Raw genomic sequence first — 23,346 nt, 5'->3', positions numbered from 1 at the left:
TGTCCTACTGACGTTACTCTGGTAATTTTGATGATCCGAAACTCTTTGCTGAAGGCGACTGGAACCTTGGCTGGCCTGTTTTTAAGATGACTGTCACCTGCCTTGAATCCCTTCTCTTTAAATTGTTATTTAGATGGTGATGTGTTGCATATGTGGATTATCATCAAGGAAGGACCATTTGTCTTCAGCCTCAATATATACCGTATCCTGCCGTCAGTTAAATGGACTGGAATTAAGGCCTCTGTAATTTATAAAGTAGAGTCATCTAATGTAAATAAGTATAAAGTTTGTTGTTCACCTGGGACTTTAGCTAAACTTTCGGTATGTGTTTATTTTTCAATAAACCTGTTTTGTCAAAGGGCTCTTTGGGTTGTGAAGTTTCATGCACATCCTATCTTGAAGGCAGCACTCATCTTTTGATTGAAGATTTCTTTGCTGGGAATGATGCATTAATAAAACTTGTTCCACTATCACTTAGACGATCCCTCCCAGCAGCAAATTTAAGCACATTCAGAAATGTCTCAGAAATCAAATAAAAGGTACTTACAGTCCAAGTATAGACATTAGTAAACAAAGATTTATGCATCGTTTGGGGACCATCACCTTTCGTGATGATTTTACAGCTCCTATACAATCAGTACCTGTGTCCTCGAAGGGAGTTAGTTTGTTGATCCTGTCTGAAAGAAGATTAGGAGAAACAAAATGAGACAAGAGCAATTTCCCTTATCTCACATACCACGCAGATATTGATATATTGGTCAATGGCCTGTCTTCCCACTGATATTATTTTTTAACTTGTAGGTTTCTTCTACAAACTTTTTTTTTGGGGGGGCGGGGGGAGGAGTTACCTTAGGTAATTAGATAAGGCGGGGAATTTGTAAATGTAGAGCGACCTTTCCGATGCTTCCATGTCAGCAGGAAATGCATCTATGATCGAGGAATATACTTAAATGTTTTATTAAACCATGTCCTCTGAAATTTCAGTTTGATAACAGTTCGATAACAGCAACACTATATATCTTTACCACACTAACTCTTTATTTTGAACTTGTTTAATGCAATATATTTGAGAATCGGCAACATCCACTCCCACCTTTTCTTCATTCAGTTAACAACAGTGTTATTGTTCCATTTGCATGACGGTATATATATTGGCCTTTCTTGCTTCATTTTTAAGTATTTCATAAATATTACATTGTTTTCTGCCCCCATCAGAACGTTCTTATACATATTCGTGCAATATTCATGTTCAAGTCACACAATGTGAATTATGAAAAGGATAAAGGATATATCGGGATACTTCTACAACAGGAACACAGCAGAACTGTCCAAATCCATAAGTTTTCAAAGGACTGTCTTCTACAAAAGAATTTAAGGGCCAGAGATAGTTATTCAAACTTCTATCTTCCTCTTTAATTCCATATTCTCAGAAAGGCTTTGAGAATCACAGCTACCACAGCACATTGTTTCGTGCAAAATGTGTTTCACATGTCTCCTAACTTATCTGTTAAGTTAGACCTAGCACAGAGGAATTCATTAAGATTAGTCATACATTCTGCAGTTGGAGAACTGCAATAAATTATCACCCTTGTTGGTGTGACTGCGAACTCCACTTTCCACTTCATAGCGTGGCAGGCAGTGCCCTGGCGCATGTGTATCTTGACCTGGTACTTTCAATGAGATTAAATGATCAGTTTAACCAGTGATACGTTTATTTAAGTGTTTAATTACCCGGGCTTTTTGCCATTCGTGATAGCAGTGACTGGAGATTTTTTTTTTTTTTTTAATAGTAAGAAAGATGTGGGCAGTTATGGTGAATTCAATGCTCACAGTAATCCCACCATAACACAATAATGATTGCTTTCATGATTAATTATACTCATGAAATGTTCGTTTACTAAAACATTCTCAGATAAAGGTTCATTTGTGGTGACCCCTGTGATATAGACAATCTAGAATCCAATGTTTACCATGTGTTTCGTTATCTTTAATGAACTCCTCTGCTTCCTATACGAACTTTCAAGTGGGTGCGGGAGTTACAAATACAGAGTCCGCTAAGTTATCAATTCTTACATCCTGATTAGATTATAGAAAAGGATCCAGTATCAAGGAACTTCCTCCACTTATTATCTGTGAATTATTGTTTCTGCACCATTTTTCCAAAAGCCTTTCACAGATAGCAGAGTTTGCAAGTACAGTCACCTAACTTAAGATATCAGTTGTTTTACTTTACCTCTACGCACCAATCATATTGGAGTAAGAGTAACAGCCGCAAGCCGTGCTACGTGATTATTTGTTGTGGAAAACACTTTCCTTGATTTATGGATGCGTTTCCTTTATTTTAATTTTTGAAGTAAACCAAAATTGGCCCTTACTCCATCCCCTTGGCCAGCTGTGTTCTGAAGAGTTTAAATGCATACATTTAGGTGTGTTGGGCAGTGTGTACGTACGTGTACGTATGTACGCATGGTGAATGAATGAGTAGCAATATGTTCAGTATGAAATATGCAAGAGTAGTGAATGTGTACTGTATATATATATATATATATATATATATATATATATATATATATATATATATATATATATATATATATGCTGATCAGGTGAGGTGCTGGTAAGGGGATGGGTCCATTATGATGTGGCAGGGGTAAACCAGCTCTTCTGTCGGGACCTGCTGCGAAAGTCGCTGATTGCACAGCGCAGTTGACCCTCGTACGGTGTGGTGCGGTGAGGATCTGTCCCATATTCCCTTGGGGTTCAGATGCAAATGAATGTGTTTGAGTGGATGAGTAGATTGGGAGTGTGTCGTCCTGTCTCGGCTACCTCTCTTTGGGGGAAGCAGCCTAGGTATATAGATAGATAGATGTGTGTGTGTGTGTGTGTGTGTGTGTGTGTGTGTGTGTGTGTGTGTGTGTGTGTGTGTGTGTGTGTGTGTGTGTGTGTGTGTGTGTGTGTGTGTGTGTGTGTATGTATTGAAGAGGCAGAATGTACAGTATGTAAGCGTTAAGGTCACACAGCTGCAGCATCTCACACTCATTCTCAACACTGTCGCCAGCAGGCCGTGTTCTCTGACTTCCATAACCCTTAGGGCAGTGACTCCTCAACCTTTTTATTGCATATTTTCGAAAAAGGCTCAGTCTTGCGGTTCACCGAATCAAACTATGACACATATACGTATATGTATTATATATGTACATATAAATGTAAATATATATATATATATATATATATATATATATATATATATATATATATATATATATATATAAAACCCAATACTACATTGCCCCATGAGGAACATAGGAGCCCGGGACTAGGCAAGTTGGTCCTGGCATTTAAGACGAGTGTGACCAGCCTCACTCATCCCTGAGAGGCATTACGTGAGCAATAACCCCAACCATCCCTTGTATATATATATATATATATATATATATATATATATATATATATATATATATATATATATATATATATATATGGAGCCTCTGTGGTACAGTGGTAGAGTGTACGTTTCATACACAGGTGAACCAGGGTTCGTGCCCCGTCAGGGTAATAAACTTTGGGAGTGTTCACCCGGCCACGTACTGCATTGGCGGACACAATGGGTGCTGTGGTTGAACCAGTGTCGCATACTACAAAGTATGCTTGCACCCAGTCGGCTTGTGCGGACCAATTACACTTGGTTCACAAACTACACACACATCCAAAGCCACTCCAACACTACAGTTACACTTACCAGCACTTCTCACCCTACATACAATCTCTACCAGACAGCCTAAGCCACTTGGTAGAGATACATTGGCTGTATCGTCCCGACTTCGGTCGGGATAGGCCGGTCCTGCGGTGGATACTCAAACGGCTGATGATGATGATATATATATATATATATATATTTTTTTTTAGTATATATTTACTTATATATATGTATATATATACACTGTATATAATAAGTATATAAATATATATATGAATATATACATTTTTTTTTAATAATGTCAGTGAAAAATGAAACAGGCTACAAGACTATGTTGTTGGTAGTTCTAACATATCCCAAATCAGGATCGACCACCACTGATCACTTGCTGGCATATTGATACCAATATATTGTCCTCCTCTCTTCAAGGAAAGGGTATCCTTATATAAGACAGGCTGGAACAATGAAAGTGCGCTATAAGTTCTGCATGGTATCAGTTTTAAGCCATTCATAAAAACAAAAGCATGTCAACTGAGGTAAGGTTCTATATAACTTCTGATTCCATGAGTACAAACTCAATTATCAATTCTTTCTGCCGTTCTTATAAAATTTTGTTCCGATATTCTCGCCCTCCGAGGTTTTATTCCCATTTTATTCCCTTGTACGACTCATTGTTTGGGGTTTGGAGGGTGGAGGAGAGCCACTTTGCAGCTCAATCCTTTTATTTTGCTTAAGTGTATAGAGCAAGATTGTCGTCAGGGCAAAATACCTAGTAGGGACCATAAGACCTACTGTATATGGTTTGAATTATCTGTATACCTGCGTAACTCTCTCTCTCTCTCTCTCTCTCTCTCTCTCTCTCTCTCTATTTTTTTTGTAGAAGTGTTTAGATGCATGATGAGAGCAGTGTGGAGCCTTATACACAGCTATTGAACCATGTCCTGGAATTAGGTTTGTCGAGTCAGATGAAGGGAAAGGAGGGGGAGAATGCTGGCAGTGAGTGGAGGGAACTGGGGAGGGGGAAGGAGAAAGGCAAGCGAAGGGTGAAAAGGGATGGAGGGAAAAAGGAAGGGCATGCTGGAATAGGGTGGAGGGAACGGGAGATGTGGGTTAAACTGGAATGGAGAGAGGGAAGGCGGGAGAGGATGCCGGAGAGGAATGGAGGGAAGGACGAAGGGGGTGGGGACACGCCTGGGAAGAAGGTAGAGAACAGGGGACTCTCCAGTTGATGATGTTGGCGGGATGATGTATCCTTGAATCGAAATAGAATCCCTCCTCTACCACTATCCCTTGTTATATTACTCTTTATTTTTTGTTTGTTTATTTATTGGTTTATGTATTTATTTATTTAATTACTTACAGACGAAAAGTCAAGTTGGTCTAGAAGCCAGTACGTATATTTCTTCAACTCTTTCATCTTCTGTGAACTTTTTAAGTTAGTTTACTCACATTAACGCAAGACAGTTTTGTTCAGCTGAGGAAAATTCTAGCAATCAGATGACTGAAAGAGTTAGCCTTTTGAATGTGAAAAATTCCCCCCTTTTCTGAACAAAATAGTCTGAACTTCGCCTGAATCCAATATCCAAGTGTGTTCATGACATCGAGATGTTTAAGGGCGAGGACCTGAACGGTAGCCGGAAATTGGTGGCTACCGTGACTGACAAGGGAAGCACTCAAAAAAACATTCCCCTTGACTGCGACACGTTTGTATTTATTCTTATACAGACGAGTTTGGATAGGAATAGGTTATTCCAATTTTACCCCCACCCCCTTCCTTCATAATACACCTCTGCATTAATTATATGACACAAAGTTTTTAGTCAGAAGAATGTGCTCATAAATATAAATAACAACAACAACAAACCGCAGTTTCATTGATTCAGTGCACAGTGAGAAACTGAATATTTCATGGAAAAAAAAAATAATGGTGAGAGATGAGATAACGATTAACCCATTAGCGCCCAGTGTCCTCAATATAGGACGGAACTGGGCATTTTCAAAATTTGATAAAGAAGGGAACCCCGGGGTAGAGATCTATGAGCTTCGCTACTATGAGCCGATAGGTGGAGGGCGGTACGCCTAGCATCCTTCCAGCAAAATCCCTCGCACAGGAACTCTGGGAGCTAACTGGGATGGTGATGGTGGAACGAATATAACATGTATCATCCGTATATATATATATATATATATATATAAAGATAATGTTTGTCGGTCTTTCTGTTTGTCTGTTAGTCCTCTATGAAAATCGTGGGGGATGCATATTAAAATGTACATTATAGTAGCTAAAGTAGCGCCCATGATGGCCAATATTAGAAAAAATTAGATATGTACAGTATAACCGTAAACATGGTTGAAACATGCTAACCAGTTACCGTAGAGTTTTCTTTTTCTACAACCGTATCATTATTAGTTACGACAACTCGGATTGGTGGAGTGACTGGTGTGGTGGGTGGGTGGGTGGGTAGTGGGAAAATAGGTCCATGATGGAAATAGGTCTATGAGGAATACATCCCTAGGGATATGAGCCCAAGGAGGAAGATGGATTCATTGGGTAAAATTGGACCTCGGGGGTCTTCTCCCACGGACGAGTGGCTATCCAGGGTCTCAGGCAGTGCCTGTATGCACGATCACAGGGTTTTTCCAGGGCAGCGCCGGGTACCCATACTTGTTAGTATTATTTTCTATTTCAGTACATATTAATTAGGTTAGTTAGGTGTGTTCGTCACCGAAGGTAAGTTGAGAGCCTGCGTGACTAGCTTCACTGATACTGTTTTTTTTCTCACAACTGGATAGCGCATTTTTGCAGGTGCACTGTCTCTCACTCCCGCCTCTGAGGCATCCAGTTAGTCGCGGCCAGCCTGTTCTAGGGAGAATATGTATTGTCCTATTCAAGTAAAACACAGTCAGCATCAAGGACGCCGTTTATCTAAATCGATACCATACGAGTACACACGATGAAGACGGGCGTTGTATGAGAGACAGTGTTGGAGATGGAATATTTCTTTTATTAGTCCGATGTGGGGGCAGTGGGGGGAGGGGAAGGAGAACAATAAATAGGTATGATGGGTGGAAAGGAATGGGTAGAACAGGCTGGGTTGTAATGAGTGGTGGGGAAGGATGCACCCAGTAAGGGTACACCTTGAAAGTTTGATTAAACTGGTGGGGTGAAGGTTTAAATAAGTTTTTGCTAAGAGGAAGGAAAAAAGCAAGTACGTTTCATTTTCATACGTCAGGCATGCCATAAAACATGTATGTAATGGTCAGTTACTCTTTGTGTCAGTGGACCAATCACTTGCACACCTTCCTTCACATTGCCGCACAAAGAGTTGCAGTGAGTAGGCTATACTCAGGAAGGGAGCACAAACACCTGTGTTATAGATTTGCAAAACTGTACTGTTCGTCTTTTTTTTTTCTTTCCACACACAGGCTCGCGAAGCGAGAGTGGGTGTTATGTTCTGAGCAGTGTGTGTGTGTGTGTGTGTGTGTGTGTTTGTGTGTGTGTGTGTGTGTGTGTGTGTGTGTGTGTGTGTGTGAGAGAGAGAGAGAGAGAGAGAGAGAGAGAGAGAGAGAGAGAGAGAGTGTGTGTGTGTGTGTGTTAGTATGTGTAATTCACCGGGTCGGTCAGGATCACTTGATGGTCGTGATCGTCAGCTTTTACCCTCCCGGAAGGGAGCTGAGAGCTCATATAGTCCGATCTAAGGGCAAGGCTGTGACCTTCACACACGCACACACCCGTCCCCTTGCTCAAGGGGGACAGTAACCACCCACTTCGTCAGTGAAACTTTTCGCAACCTGAGCGAGGCGCGAACTCCCGTCTACCAGATGGCAAGCGAGAGCGTTACCACTGCACCAGCGAGCGGTGTGTGTGTGTGTGTGTGTGTGTGTGTGTGTGTGTGTGTGTGTGTGTGTGTGTGTGTGTGTGTGTGTGTGTGTGTGTGTGTGTGTGTGTGAATAACTAAAAATGTTCTATCCGATTTTAATTAAACTTAGTTGAAGGATGGAGGGACGGCTTATGAGGAAACTTTTTTTTTTTTATCAATGAGTCAAAGGTCAGTGTCACAAGGCTAGGTCAAAACCTGACCTAGCAAAATCAACTTAAATAGTTTTCATTCAATTTGGTCCAAACTTGGAGAAAGGGTTGAGAGTAAGACAAGAAGGAAGTGACTCAGTTTTGAAAACAATCAGGCAAAGGTCAGGGTCACAGGACTACATCAAATTTTGCCCCGTGTGTGTGTGTGTGTGTGTGTGTGTGTGTGTGTGTGTGTGTGTGTGTGTGTGTGTGTGTGTGTGTGTGTGTGTGTGTGTGTGTGTGTGTGTGTGTGTTTGGTAAGAAAATAACAATAGTAGTTAACAATGTAACAGTTTCCATTAGATTTTAACCAGACTTGGTGGAATGGTTGAGGGTCTGCCACAGATAAAGCTTACTGTTTGAAGAATAGTAGGTCAAAGGTGAAGGCAAGGTCAAATTAAAACAGTTTTTATCTAATTTAGACCAAACGTTATAGAAGGATTGTGGATAAATGAGAGACATAACAAATAGAATTTAATATTATAAGAATGTCAAAGGCAAGGGTCACAGGACAAGGTCAACTCACGCAAATTTTATGTTATTTGAACGAAAATTGGTTAAAGGGTTAAAGGTTGGCCAAGAACGAAAGAATTCAGTTTTGAGAACAACCAGTCAGAAGTCAAGGACACCGGGCAAGGTCAAAGTCAAGGTTACTGGCCAGATTGAACTCAGCTTTGATCTAATTTGATCCGAAGTTGATGAAAGGGTTAAGGGTTGGGCAAGACTGAAGTTATTCGATTCTGAGTCATCTGTCGATGACAAACAAAAATATCTGGTGCTAGTGTTACACTCTCTAGGTGCTCCTACTTTTTTTTTTTTTAAATGTGTCGTGAAACACCAAGTGAATGAGAGCAACGTGTGCTTACGACTTTGCTTACAGTCGTTTTGATGTTCTTTTGCCTAGAGAACACAGTCAGACTTCTAGAACGGTGCGATGTGGACGCCCACACTACACGCAATGTCAAGTTTGACATACGGCGGTTCTACGCATATCATTTGGAGCATGTAAAAAAACAACAGATGTTATTTAGGTGACTTAAAATTCATCACAGTTAAAAAAAAAAACACACACACACATTTAGCACGAAAAGTAGATAATTTCGAAATTAATAAAGCTACAGTGAATTTACGCACATCGAACAAAAGTAATAGGTGTTACTTAACTGGCCTTTCTCAAAATCCGCCACCATATTACAAAAGGCGCTAAAATGAGCACCAATTCTAGGTTATATCGGAAACGATCACAGCTACAGTGGACCTACGCACATCGTTGGAAAGCTAGAGTAGCTTTAGCAAGCTTGTTCTCTCTTACACATTCCATATTATGAAGTGTTGACACCTCTAGCTTCAGTACACTACTGCCAGCCAACACACAACGCCCATCTGCATAAGGTATTACCCAAGCTCTTCCTCATCACTGACAGTCACTCCACCCCATCCCACCCACTACCTGCTGTCCACTCGCATTATATTTACTCCCCGACTTTTGACAACCTGCCTATCCTATCTATAAAACCTATCTTCACAGGATATAGCTCCGCCAGAATATCCTATAACTCACCACAATATCAGCCCGTCCCGCCAACTCCTATCTGTACACGTCAACCATTTCTGCTTTGGTGTACTGTATATCATCACAATGATTGCCTCGAATAGAGGCAGACCTATAACTCATTTTTTTTTTTCAGGGTATGCCAATGGCAGAAAAGCGAGGAAGAAAGGGGGAAGGGGATAGGATAGAAGAAGAGAGGGCTAGACTGAAGGGGGAGTAAGGGGGAGAGATGGACGACGGGAAAGAGGGGAGAGAGGGAAGGCTAGAAACAGAAAAGGAAAGCTGAAGAGGTGGAGGAAAGTAAGACTGGAAGGGGTGGAGGGAAGGTTCAAAGGTAGGTGAAAGGAAGAAGGGGAGTGAAAATTAGAAGAGGGAAAACTGTATCAGGGAAAGAGTTCGGCAGGGAAGGAGGGGAGGATGGGTGGAAGGGGGAGGAAAGGGTGAAAAGAGGGAGAGACAGATGAAAGGGATAGGAGGAAAAGGGGGGAGGGAAGGTTGGAATGGAAAGTAGGGTGGAAGGAGGAGAGGGAAGGCTGGAAGTGGGAGCAGTGTGGAGGGGAGGAGGTTGAGGAAAGGCAAGATGAAGGAGGGCTGGAGTGAGAGAAGGCTGGAAGATTGAGGATAGGGATGAAGGAAGCCTGGAAGAGCAGGGGATAGGGGCGAGGGAAGGCAAGAAGTAGAGTAGAGGTGAGAGAAGGCTGGAAGACCAGAGGACAGGAGTGAGGGAAGGCAGGATGAAGGTAGGAGTGTGAGAATACTGGAAGAGCAGAGGATAAGGGTGAGGGAAGGCAGGAAGAAGGAGGTTTGGGATGAAAGAAGGCTGGAAGAGCAGTGGATAGGGGTAAGAGAAGGCTGGAAGAAAAAGGGTAGGTGTGAGGGAAAGAGAAGGCTGGAAGAAGGATGGTAGGTGTGAGGGAAGGCTGGAAGAAGGATGGTAGGGGTAAGAGAAGGCTGGTTGAAGGATGGTAGGTGTGAGGGAAAGGGAAGGCTGGAAGAATGAGGGTAGGTGTGAGGGAAAGAGAAGGCTGGAAGAAGAATGGTAGGTGTGAGGGAAGGCTGGAAGAAGGATGGTAGGGGTAAGAGAAGGCTGGAAGAGGATGGTAGGGGTGAAGGAAAGGGAAAGCTGGAAGAAGGATGGTTGGTGTGAGGGATAAGGAAGGCTGGAAGAAGGATGGTAGGAGTAAGAGCAGGCTGGAAGAGGGATGGTAGGGGTGAGGGAAAGGGAAGGCCGGAAGAAGGATGGTAGGGGTAAGAGAAGGCTGGAAGAGGGATGGTAGGGGTGAGGGAAAGGGAAGGCTGGGAGAAGGGAAGTAAGGGCGAGGGGAGGGGAGTGGAGTGAGGTGAGGCTATAAAGCATTGAGGGTGTGGGAGAGCAGCACTGGAGGGTGGACAGCCGCGCCACACGCCCACGCTCTCAGCCACAGGTACCGTTATCTGCACACACCCCGCCCCCACCTTCTGTCTGTCTGTCTGTCTGTCTCTCTCTCTCTCTCTCTCTCTCTCTCTCTCTCTCTCAATCCAACCCTCACCATAACCTTCACTCGCACTCCCACATCCTCATTCTTACCATCACTCCCTCATCCTCACCCTCACCCTCTTCCTCACTCCCACACCCTCAGTTCCTCACCCTTAACCCCACTCACTCCCATACCCTTACGTCCTCACCTTCATCTTCTCTCTCAATTGCTGTTCCCCGCTTAAGGGGTGTCATTTCAGATTTTTGGTTGAAAATGAAATTATGCATCAGTCTACATGAAACTTTACTGGATAATAGCTATGATACCTACTTAATCGTGTAGAAAGTTTCAGGACGATACATGAAAACAAGAAAAAATTTTCAGTAAAATCTTAATATATTTAACTTAACTTTCACTGACTACTGCTCCTAAGCTAGTTAACATATAATCATTTTACAAATATCAGTGATTAAATTAATCATTTACAAATAAAGCTCAGGGATTAGTTTTGCCAAATATAGCTATTATCTAGTAAAATTTCATATAAATTGATGCATAATTTCATTTTCAACCAAAAAAATGAACTGACTCCCCTAAGTAGCGCTTCACTCTTGAACCTGAATGCGGTAAAAGCGACAAAACGTCAGCCCTTCCCTCATTGCCCTGCCCTATTCCACTCCAGCCCTCCCTCCCTCTGTCCCCCTGAAAGTATCGCAGGCTCTTAAAGTAAATGAGAGACCACATAATTTCACATCATCACTGGATGCACTTGGTGATTTGCGATATAAGTTATGACCTAGTATATTATAATCATTTCTAGGAAAGGTGTGTCACACAGGTGCAGCATCACCACGGCTTGGTAAATGTTTATTCAGTCGTAGATTATCAGACCTGTGTGTGTGTGTGTGTGTGTGTGTGTGTGTGTGTGTGTGTGTGTGTGTGTGTGTGTGTGTGTGTGTGTGTGTGTGTGTGTGTGTGTGTGTGTGTGTGAAGCAACTCCTTCCAATGACTTAATCTTTATTCTATTCTTGCTACTTTCAGACGACTGTATTAAGCTTAGGAGACATCTTTTTGACAAGTGTTGGATACGGTCTTCATTTGAGCCTTTTAGTACGAGACACCTTTCTTTAGTCGAATAAAATTGTCTGGTAGCTGCAAGAATAATTTAAAAATGGTGTCACCTGGATTCAAATAGTTAATGAGCGGCAATGTTGCGCAGGGCAGGTTACGTGCCAGCGGGTATGCACTTAGTTGTGGGGGCAGAGCAGTGGGTGCCATGGCTGCGCATCACCCAGGACTCCACCACGGGACGTCTCACTTACTCCGGCATCATGTACAACATTCTTCTCTCCCTCTCCCACTCCTTGAACTTCACGTAAGCCATTCATGCATCGTTAGTTGTCAACTTTAGGCTACTGACTCATTACTTGTAAGCTTCATCGAACCTTTTATTTGTAAGCTTTACCGACCTGCATTATTTGAAGCTTTACCGACCCTCATTATTTATAAACTTTACCGACCTTCATTATTTGTAAGCTTTACCGACCCTCATTATTTGTAAGCTTTACCGACCCTCATTATTTGTAAGCTTTAACGACCGTCATTATTTGTAAGCTTTACCGACCCTCATTATTTATAAGTTTTAGCGACCCTCATTATTTGTAAGCTTTAACGACCGTCATTATTTGTAAGCTTTACCGACCCTCATGACAAGTAAGGTTTACCGACCATCATTATTTGCAAGCTTCACTGATCCTGATTTTTTGTAAGCTTCACCCTCCCACTGCCAGTACTGAATATGTGCTAGGGCCGTTACGTCATTCAAGAATGGTGTGATGGAATTAGCGGGAGTGTTTTAATGATATGTGCAGTACGTGAGTTATGGAAAATCAGTTAAGTTCGTTTGAACGAAAATAATTCCATCTAACTGTTTGCTACTGCAACCTGTGATCGAAGCCCTCTTCTGCAGCATAGGTTGTACCAAAGCAACACACCTTGACACTTGGTAACAATTATCTGTGCTAGGACCTGTTTACTCGAGCTGGAATCGGACATCTTCTGACGTGGACTGTCTGATCGTGTAGACCGAAATACACAGCAGATAAACAACACTCCGCATTGTTAATTAACATTCTGGAATTTTTCCTTTTCTTCTGCTGTCACCTGCCTTATGCCTGGCGGGAGATGGTTTCTTCATTCTTCTTCTTCTTCTTTTTTTTTTTTTTTCATCCCGATAACACGTTCCAATACTATGCGTTGGAATGAGGGCCGCATTCTTGACAGCACTGAAAGCATTGTAGTACTTCTTCCATTGTAATTTATTTTGCATATCTTGCCTTACACTCTTTTTCTCTGTTATTTACGTCGATTAAATATCGACCTATTTTGTGTCATTGACATGGAAATGGATACTGAAGTGAAATGAACTGAGCAAATCTAAAAGGCAGAAGTGTTACTAGTTTTCCAAAGCCACTTAGAATACGACCATGAATTTGAACCTCTGTGTGATTAAGCCACCCTTAACCCTTTAACCCACTCTTTTCCCCTTACACCAGCTTTAGCTCTTTAAAACACACCATACCTTTTATACCATCCTCTCTTTAAGGCACCCCCGCACTCATTTAACTACTCCCTAATTTTTTAAATGCCATTTTAAAACTCGTCTGACTCCTTAAGCGATCTTATCTAATAACATTTCTTACCATTTAACCCACATTATTTGAACACCTTTTTAGCTCAACAAAGATCCTTCTGACCCTTTAAATCTCCCTATTTAAGCACCTGCTTGACCCTTTAAACCGTTCTATCTAAACACAAATTTCTTTCAAACCATCCCATTTGATCACCCTTCTGATCCTTTAAACCACCCTGTTTAAACACCTTTTATCCCCATTAACCACTCTGTTAAGCTTCCTTATAACCCTTTAAACCACCCTACTTTAGCACCCTTATAATCCTTTAAACCACTCTGTTTAAGCTGTTATAACACATTAAACCACCCGATTCAAGCACCATTCTAATCCTTTAAACCACCCTATTTAAATACCCTTTTAGCTCTTTAAACGGCTCTAATTAAGCACTTTTCTGACCCTTTAAACCATCCCATTTAAACACGCTTTTGACCCTTTAAACCACTATCTTTGAACATTCTCCGGGCCCATCAAACCTCTCTGTAAAAACAACCTCCACACCTTCTAAATCACTACCAGGTCTTTATTTCCCCGACGCCCCTACACACCTTAAACCTTCAGTCCTGAACTTTGTTATTCAATACACCTACGATCAGTTTTAGAAGTGTTTTTAAAGGAAGGACAAAGAGGGAAGAGTGCACAATTTTTCTGTCTCTTATTCTTCGTACAAAAAAAAAGAAAAAAGATTTTCTTGTATGAAATAGGATAATGATGATGATGATGATGATGATGATGAGCCCATACAGGTACGAGATGCGGCGGCCAGAGGATGGTCTATGGGGCGTGGGTTACCCGAACGGCACGTGGGTGGGGATGCTCGGCATGGTTAAGAGACGGTTAGTACCTCTATCCAGTGCCTCTACCCCCCCCCTCTCTCTCTCTCTCACTCTCTCCCTCAGTAAGGGGAGCTGCAGTTTATTCTTGCTGCTACCAGACGATTTTATATGCCCTAAGAGAACCCTGGCAGTGAAAGGATTAATGAAGACTATATCTGACCTAGCATTTTTTCAACTTTCAGGCTACGACCCACATCCTGGATACATGAAGCAACACTGGCGATCCATGACTTCAGACATATCATTTTTACTCGTAATATATCCATGTTAATGCAGAAAATTGTGAAATAAGTGAACGTTAATAGGATGTATAGTATTTAGCGAACGCCAGTCATTATACGACAGTCCGAAAATATGAATTAATCACTAAACACTCACTCATAATTAGTTTGTGGTCATACATTTGCCTTAGTTGATGTCTAACTTTAAAATATGTGAAGTACTGTACATGCATATTTTCATTTATCCATCATATCTGTCCAACAACGGATCACTTTGCCACTGGTGTTCACAAACAGGACAGTAGTTATTTACGACTTAGTCTTGCATCCAGGTCATGGCTAGTGTAGAAGTCATGTCATTGGGAACCGCTTACAACTTTCACTTACAGATAGGTCCCCCAGAAGCAGAAAAATAATAAATTCAGTGAAGAGACGAATCAAATCGTTACTAAAATCTAACTTAGCTCAATGTACAAACAGTAGTGTAGCGCTGCACAATAGACCCTTGGTGCTGCGGCTGCTGGACTACAAAGGATAGTCAGGCCAGCCATCGAGAGCCTTGCCCACCCACTCTGTATGGCTTGGTGACGTAATTCTGGGCTGCGGCTTTGGAATTAAGAGCCGCCGAATTTTAACCCCACCTTTTCAGGGAATATACCGTATCTTATGCTGAACAGAATCGTCCGGAGAGAGAAGGAATAAAATACAATAATTGCCAACGTAAAAACAGGTTAACACATTGGCTGCCACATTTCTCTCATAATCATACAAGTGACGCCTGTACTGTATCTTATGCTATCGCCGAACTATTATTTTCACCTTAAGGGAGGCGTCTTTATGAACCTCTTTTATACGTAGAGGTATGTATATATTTTATTCTTGCTAACTCAAGCGATTTTATCCAGCTTAGAGACCTGTAGCACTGCATAGGTTAAGCTGAATAAGATTTGTGTGGGGACAGCAGGAATAAACTGTAAAAGACGTTACCATGACGTTGCCCATAACCCCTTCAGTTCGATGACGTATTATTGATTTTATTTCTTGCTATCATCAGACGTTTTTCTTGTCAGAGAATCTTCAATCTGGAGAAACTAGGTATAGCCTCCACCTCCTCACTTCTAGGCTGCTCCAGTAAACGAAATATAATCGTATGGTAGAAGCAAGAGAAAAGATTTTAAAAGATATAAACTACATAATCAGACTGAAGAAGCTAAGCTAATTAGGATTTAGGAATATTAGGAGGTATAGAGTGACGAGGGGGAGTGATGTTATGGAACTGAAGGGGGTTATGGACAGCTTTGTTTCGTTGGTGTAATGGTGACCACCGTGTTGCAGTGAGGTTGACTTCGCCCTGGGTCCCTTCGCCTTCAACTGGGAACGCTACCACTACGCCTGTGAATTCACGCAGCCCATCTTCATCGACTACGAGAGTGTGTTTCTGCGACGTCCCAGGATGGACACGGACCTCTTTGCCTTCATTCGGCCATTCCAGTGGCAGGTGTGGCTTTGGACCTTCACTTTTATCCCTGTTCATATGTTTTTCTCTCCGACAATGAAAGTTTGTTTTCAACCCTGTTTGTTTGTCTGTTTGTTAGCAGGACTACTCAAAAGCTAAAAGACAGAGATTTGCACCAAATTTGGTGGTTGGATAGCCCATGTCCCCTAGTTGAATAACCCTTGGGACCGATCCGGATCGTACTACAAATTCTGGTTCCGGAAAACACTTTTTGCGAAACCCTAATCAGTGATGAGAAAACCTAACTCATTATGAACACTGGTTTCGAAATTATTTTGCCCTTGTCGGAAAGATGCGCTCCACCGAATGCCCATCTAGTTTATTTAATTTTTCCTACCTCCATAAGAACTTGCATAGTTTTTGAAAGATTTCTTGTACTGAAGATCAACAAAGGGTATGTACAGAATCCACCCCCCAGTTCGAAACTTTCTGAAAAACTTAGCAGAAGAATTTGAAGACAACCACTGGCGGCTTTAAGGGGGGGGGCACTGGGACCATCCCCCCCCCCAGGAGGTATGTTGGCGCCCCTCTGTTATTCCATCCAATTGTTTGCTGTGTCTCTTGTTCCTTTCAACTCCTAGGGCCATAGGCAAGAAAAAGCGTCGGGCACCTCACCCTTACCCAGACATAGATGTGTTTGTGTGTGTGTGGAAATAAGGACGTTAGTGAACGTTTTCCTGGCAGGCACACCTTTCTTGCTTACCCTCTTCCCCCAGAATAGCCGTCTATGACTCTCCTTTCTTGTTTGCCCCCCCCCCCTCCCCAAGAATAGCCGTCTATGACCCCCCTTTCTTGCTTGGTCCCCCTCCCCCCAGAATAGCCATCTATAACTCCCCTTTCTTGCTTGCCCCCTCCCCAGAATAATCGCCTACGGCGCCCCTTTCTTGCTTGCCCCCCCCCCACAGAATAGCCGTCTATGACTCCCCTTTCTTGCTTGCCCCCCCTCCAGAATAGCCGTCTATGGCGCCCCTTTCTTGCTCGTCCCCCCTCCCCCCAGAATAGCAGTCTATGACTCCCTTTTCTTGCTTGCCACCCCTCCAGAACAGCCGTCTATGGCACCCCTTTCTTGCTTGCCCCCCCTCCCCTCCCAGAGTAGCCGTCTAGATCCGCCTATGAAGAAAACAAGAATAAAATTTAAAAAATACATGATATGATTCATAAGCACATAAGAAGAGAGGATAACTGCAGTAGGCCGGCTTGCCCAAGCTAGGCAGCTCATAGAAGAGTGACTGGCCAACTAGAATGAGATAAGGATAGCAAAGAAGAAGGCTCTCCTCCGCCCTTCAAACTCTCCAGCCGAAACCGGTAGGAAAAAGTCAGAAGGAACACCAAGCAGTATAGAAAAACTGGCGTGGACATTATATAGGAAAGTGTGAAAGAAAAAAAAGAGACTAGCATAGTGTAACCTGAAAAGGAAAAAGAATGATTTAGTACTGGTTATGAATTTTTTTTTTTATACCCACCCCTTATTTGTCATACGCTTATCTACCCTATTCTTGAAATTCTCAATAGAAGGGACAGCAACTACATTACTAGGTACCTTATTTTATTTGTCTGGTGCTCTACTGCTAAACCAATTTCTACTTGTTGCCTTACTAAAACGGGATTTATGTAGTTTGAAACCATTACTTCTAGTTCTCTTCTGCATGCTCTCTCCAGGTACCTTGCTAATATCTCCCTTATTTATTCCCCTCATCCACTTAAACACCTCGGTTAAGTGTCCTTTACTCTACGTCTTTCTAGTGAGTGCAGATTTAGTCTTTTTAGTCTGTCTTCATACGAATAGTCCCGAACATCATGTATCATTTTTGTTCTTCTCTGCATATTTTCAAAGGAATTTACATCCATTCTATAGTGCGGACACCAAAATTGCATGGCGTGGTCTATATGTGGTCTTACTGATGAAAGGTAAAGTTGCAATATTACTTAAGGGATTTTCGTATCACCTTTTTCTTAGCGATCTGTTTGGTACTGAACACTGTCATTATTTCGTATGCTCTTTATATAGTTTTAATATCAATCTAGTTTGGAACCAAATCATACAAGATGATATTGAGGTGTAATGTATAGAATAAATCGTTAAGGAGGAGGTGTTACGAAATCCCCAAACCCACTCAGAATGCAGAACAATATTTTAGTGACAGTTAAAAAGGATAATTAAGAAAAAAATGAATTTCCTGTCGCAACGTATAGTTAATATGAAAGAGATTACCCATTCAACCGGAGTATGTTGTTTGTAATTTGTTCTTGTCACCACCACACGATTTTATTAATCTTCGGAAGGCCATTGTACTGTGAAGGGATGAACCAAAGCTTTATTTAACCCATCCATTTGTAAAAGTCTCATCTAAGCTCAACAAACTCGTCGGGAAGTGGCAAGAATAAGCTGAAGTAATAGGCAATCATGGTGAAGGAGGGAAAACTGTAGGAGCTCCAATGCATATATTTTATACATGTATTTTTTTCTAATTAAAGAATAACTAATAAATCGTACAGCGCCATACGGTTACCAACCAATTCAGAGTTAATAATAATAATAATAATAATAATAATAAACATTTCTAAGAAGATAAATCCTATGGAGACTTGTTTATCATGCAAAATGGTTAAGATCATTTATAAATGCGTATCCTAATCTCTCACGTCGCATGCCTTGGCCTCTGCTGCATTTTCCATCTGTGCCGACTGCGTTTTTCCTTGTTGCCAACCGTCGACTGCATGTTTCCTTTTTGGCAACTGCCGACTGCAATTTTTTCCTCTCTCTGCCGACTGCCGATAGCATTTTCCTTCTGTGCCGAATATCGACTGCAGTTTTCCTCTGTGCTGATTGCAAATACATTTTTCATTCTTTGTCAACTGAAAAATGTATTTTCCCTCTGTGCCGAATCCCGACTGAATTTTCTCTCTTTGCTGACTACCGACCGCATTTTCCTTATGTGCCGACTGCCGGCTGCATTTTCGCTATATGCCGACTGCCAAATAAATATTCTGTCTGCCAACTGCCGACTGCATTTTTCCAGTGTGCCAATTACCGATTGCCGACTGCATTTTCCAAGTGTGCTTACTGCCTCCCAGCGTTCCTTTCATCGTCACTTTTCTCGCCCTTTACTGCATTTTGCCTGTATGCCTCAGGTGTGGATCTGCTTCCTGGGTGTGGTGCTCCTGACGTGGGTCATGCTGGTGTTGATGTCCCCGATTCAGGACGGCCTGAGGCGAAGGGAGCTGGGCAAGTCTTACCTCCTGTGGGTCGTCAGGACGCTCGCCAGTCAGAGTGGGTGCCTCCCGTTCTGAGTACATGCACACTGACTGTAACTAAAAATAATAACAACAGCAACAACTACAACAACAACAACAACAACAATAATGATAATAATAATAATAATAATAATAATAACACCACCACCACCACCAACAACAACAACAACAATAATAATAATAATAATAATAATAATAACAATTATTATTATTACAATGGTTTCCTGTACACAAGGAAACCATTTACTACGCTGGGTGGTAACCATACAACCAAATTTTGGCGCCTGGTGGTTTAGTGGGTAATTATTGCGCTCCAATCGGATTGAGCCGGTGAAGGTTTATATCCAAGGGATGGTTGGGGTTGACTGCTCATGTAATGCCACTCAGGGATGAGTGAGGCTGGTCACTCTCATCTTAAATGTCGGGACCAACTGCCTAGCCCCGGGCTCCTACGCTCCTCACGGGGCAATGTTGGACCGGATATGGATGGATGGATGGATGGATAGATTATTATTATTATTATTATTATTATTATTATTATTATTATTATTACTATTATTATTATAAAAGAATGTCAAACGAGAGAGAGAGAGAGAAAGAAAGAGAGAAAGAGAGCATGAAATTGATGAGAGCAATGTGTTAAAGGGAGCTCTGCAAGTAGTATACAGACCCAAGTAGAGGCTTAACTACATTCTTTTTACTATAACCTGGCCTAAAACTGCCATCTCTTCCCTTGAATCCTGAGCCGTAATAACAGAGTAGCACTAGAATATGATGTCAATCGTGAAGAAGTGCTATGAAAAGGATGTAGAGCCGTAGCATTGTCCTTCTGTCACTGAGCTACGTGAAATAAGCTGCAAAGGGACGAAAACCTGGGCCAAGTTAAGGTAAAAGGACTATAAAAACCTGCAGTGTATGAATGCCACCATTTTAATTCACTTATACAGTCCCTTTAAAAATTAGGAAATATACACTAATTCCTCAGGCAGGAAGAAAGACGAGTAAGGTATGCGACTATTAAGGCAGCGAGGTGTGCACAAGCCCCCTCAATCCCTTCTTTTTACGGATAATTTTTGAAGCATGCAGAGTTAGTACTGCATAACACGTCTGACCTTTCTACATTGTTACTGCCAGCACTCTGTAAAGTATGGCGCAGATTGATCAAATATGACAGTTACAGTTTTTCTTAAATGACCGTCATAAATTAGGGACTTGATTACTCCTTCACGCTCTCGATTTTAACCCCTTCAGTCCGATTACAGTTTAGATAGATAGATATATATAGATATAGATAGACAGATAGATAGATAGTTAGATAGATATAAAAACAGATATATTGCTGCCAGATGAAGTGATTCAGTTCAGGAGGGAATCCTATTGGTGACAGGGTTAGTGGGGTTAATGGAGGCAACAACTAATTCCTTCAGTTCGAAAAGTCACTCCAAACATAAACAAAGTCGTCTGAGGGAGGCAGGAAGAAGATGAAAATATCGTCACTGAGCTGAAGCAATTAGTAAATGGGCCGTAAATAACTCCTGATGAGTGATTCGCGTGGTCGATATCCGTAGCTTTGAATACTTCGTAGCACCCCTCCCTTAACGACTTATTCTCCACACTACACATCAGCATCTTCACGTATGCTCTTGATGCAAAGTAAGTTAGTATGAAAACAATATAAATAACACGGACACAAATGTTAAGATGTAAAATGCAAAATAAGTCGTTAAGAAATAGGTGCTGCGAAGGTTCTTATGCCACTTAGGAGCATATGCATCAACCTTCAGTCTCAGTGTAGAATATATGCTTCCTGTGTTTGACGATAAATTCTGAAGCATAATACGAGGTTGGAGTGTATTTAGTTTTCCTATATCGGTGGTGACTGCACTCTGTATGTGAGATGTAGGCTTATAATACTTAATAACCACTGACGTTCCAAAAATATGCACCAGCACGTAGGAGTACAATGAGGTTGGATGGTGAGGATCTGGAGAATGTGAGTGCATTCAAGTAATTGGGTAGTGTGATGAATAAGGATGGAACTTTGGGGGATGAAGTGCGTGAAAGGGTACAGCAGGGAAGGAAGGTTGTTGGTTCACTGAAACCAGTGATGAGAAATAGGGAGGTGAATATGGAAGTTAAGAAGTCACTGCATGACAGTACTCTGATCCCTACCCTGACGTACCGTACGGAAGCGAGGCGTGGACCTTGCAAGAGGGGAACAAGTCAAGAGTGAGAGCAGTGGAAATGAGTTACTTGAGAGGAGCATGTGGAGTGACATGGAGGGACAGGTTGACGTATGAAGAAGTGAAGGAACGTTGTGGGGTGGATGTGGATGTGGTTGAGAAGGTTAGGAGAAATACACTGAGGTGGTTTGGACATGTGGAGAGAATGGAGAATGAAAGACTGACTATGAGGGTGTATGTAGGCGAGGTGGAAGGAGAGAGAGGGAGAGGTAGACCGAGGATGAGGTGGAAGGATGGAGTTGAGAGGTATATGAGGGAGGGGGGGATGAGTTGAGGGGAGGGTAGTCAAATGGTGGGTGACAGAGCGACTTGGAGGCGTTTTGTCTGCGGCCACCCTTTGCGGGATTAGGGCGTCGGGCTATAGATAGATAGATAGAAGTAGAAGTCTGCATTCAGCTTTTCGATTAAAAGTTTAAGTTTGTGACCCCAAGTGGCACATCAGGCTACATCTTTAACATTGCCTTGGGTGTTATTTGTATAGTTTTAATGTCGACATGCTTTGCATCAATAAGAGGGTTTTGAGGTGCAGTATGCAAAATAAATAGCTAAGGAAAAGTGCCACGAAAGAATATGGCACGCGGTGTTTTGTGGCAGGTAATCCGTGGCTTCCTGTGAGCGCTGCCCGGCGTATGGTGACGGCAACATGGCTGCTGGCCTGCGTCATCTTCCTCTCACTCTTCTCAGGCACCCTCACCGCCATGCTCACCGTCCCACTCGTACGTTACTCCACTCACACCTTAGCTTAGCCTATATTTTCGTCGCTTAAGGATACTCTATAACATCTCTTATTTATCAGTTTATTTCCAAATTACCAGGGTTCCCAGCCAGCATTGCCCGGCCAAAAAACTATGACCGTGCATACCGCCATCGTCTGGGACTCTGGAGTGGCCAACCCCCTGTGGGGGATGATCCCCAAGGTTTCATTTTACCCACTGAACCGATGTTCCACTCTGGGCCCATATCCCGAGGGATATGGGCCTATTCGCCTCAAGGACATAATCCCCTTGTATCTGTTTTCCCACTACCCACCCACCCACCCTGTCCACTCATCCGCTCACCACCCACCAAGGTACCCTGCCCACCCACTCATCTTGCCCATCCACATTGCCCCATCCTGCCCCACCATTCCCACACCCCCACAGTGCCCTACCCACCCTTCCCACCCCACCGACCCATCTGCCCAACACCTTACCCACCCGACCACCAAAAGCACTACTTTGGTGACTTCATATGGTGATTTTAATGTTGTAGTATTGATATGATTGTAGAAGAAAGTTAAAAACTCTATAGTACACAGCCACCGAACTCCACCATTTTGATTTCATTATTTTTAATTTTGGTCATCAAGAGAGTCACTTTAGCAAATTTAAACGACACCATTAACTTTCTTGCAAAAAGTTACCCCATTAGACCTTTTTGGCCAGCCTCTAGACTGCCATTACTTGCTATCTGGACATACAGTACATACATACATATATACAGACAGACAGACACTTTTAAGAATATAAATAGATATACTGTAGGTAGTTAACATTTCGTTCTAGGTCATGTATGGAATCTGTCGGTATTAAAAAAGATGTAAATAACATACAAGAGGAGAGTTAGCTGTGGTACGTGAAATATATGGCCAAAGAAGAGGTGCTAGAGTGCCTCCTCATCCTTCAAGAATACAACCCTTTAGCACACACCACCTCTTCTTTGATTATATGTTTTGTTTACAATACCTTAATGTTGTCCTCTATGTCCTTAATATATTTTTATAACATTTTTATTTACAGTACCTAGTATTGTCTAGTATGTCTTTTATATA

The 23,346-nt window shown here is 42.1% G+C and overlaps 1 protein-coding gene across 1 annotated transcript in view; it reads left to right on the top strand.

The window, feature by feature from the left end:
- Positions 1 to 12,016: 12,016 nt before the first annotated feature.
- The window catches only part of LOC145394032 (putative glutamate receptor), a 38,858-nt gene continuing 27,528 nt past the window's right edge, over positions 12,017 to 23,346 (top strand). The window contains exons 1-5 of the mRNA XM_080268002.1: positions 12,017 to 12,150; positions 14,212 to 14,301; positions 15,858 to 16,020; positions 19,171 to 19,309; positions 22,131 to 22,252. Coding sequence (XP_080124128.1) covers positions 12,017 to 12,150; positions 14,212 to 14,301; positions 15,858 to 16,020; positions 19,171 to 19,309; positions 22,131 to 22,252 — 648 coding nt within the window. The remainder of the gene's footprint in view (positions 12,151 to 14,211; positions 14,302 to 15,857; positions 16,021 to 19,170; positions 19,310 to 22,130; positions 22,253 to 23,346) is intronic.

This window comes from Coenobita brevimanus, chromosome 26 (assembly GCF_032717465.1).
Source record: "Coenobita brevimanus isolate Jiangsu-jjx chromosome 26, ASM3271746v2, whole genome shotgun sequence".
NCBI lineage: Eukaryota > Metazoa > Arthropoda > Malacostraca > Decapoda > Coenobitidae > Coenobita > Coenobita brevimanus.
The sequence above is the reverse complement of the archived record's forward strand: the minus strand, read 5'-3'. Positions and strand labels throughout refer to the sequence as shown.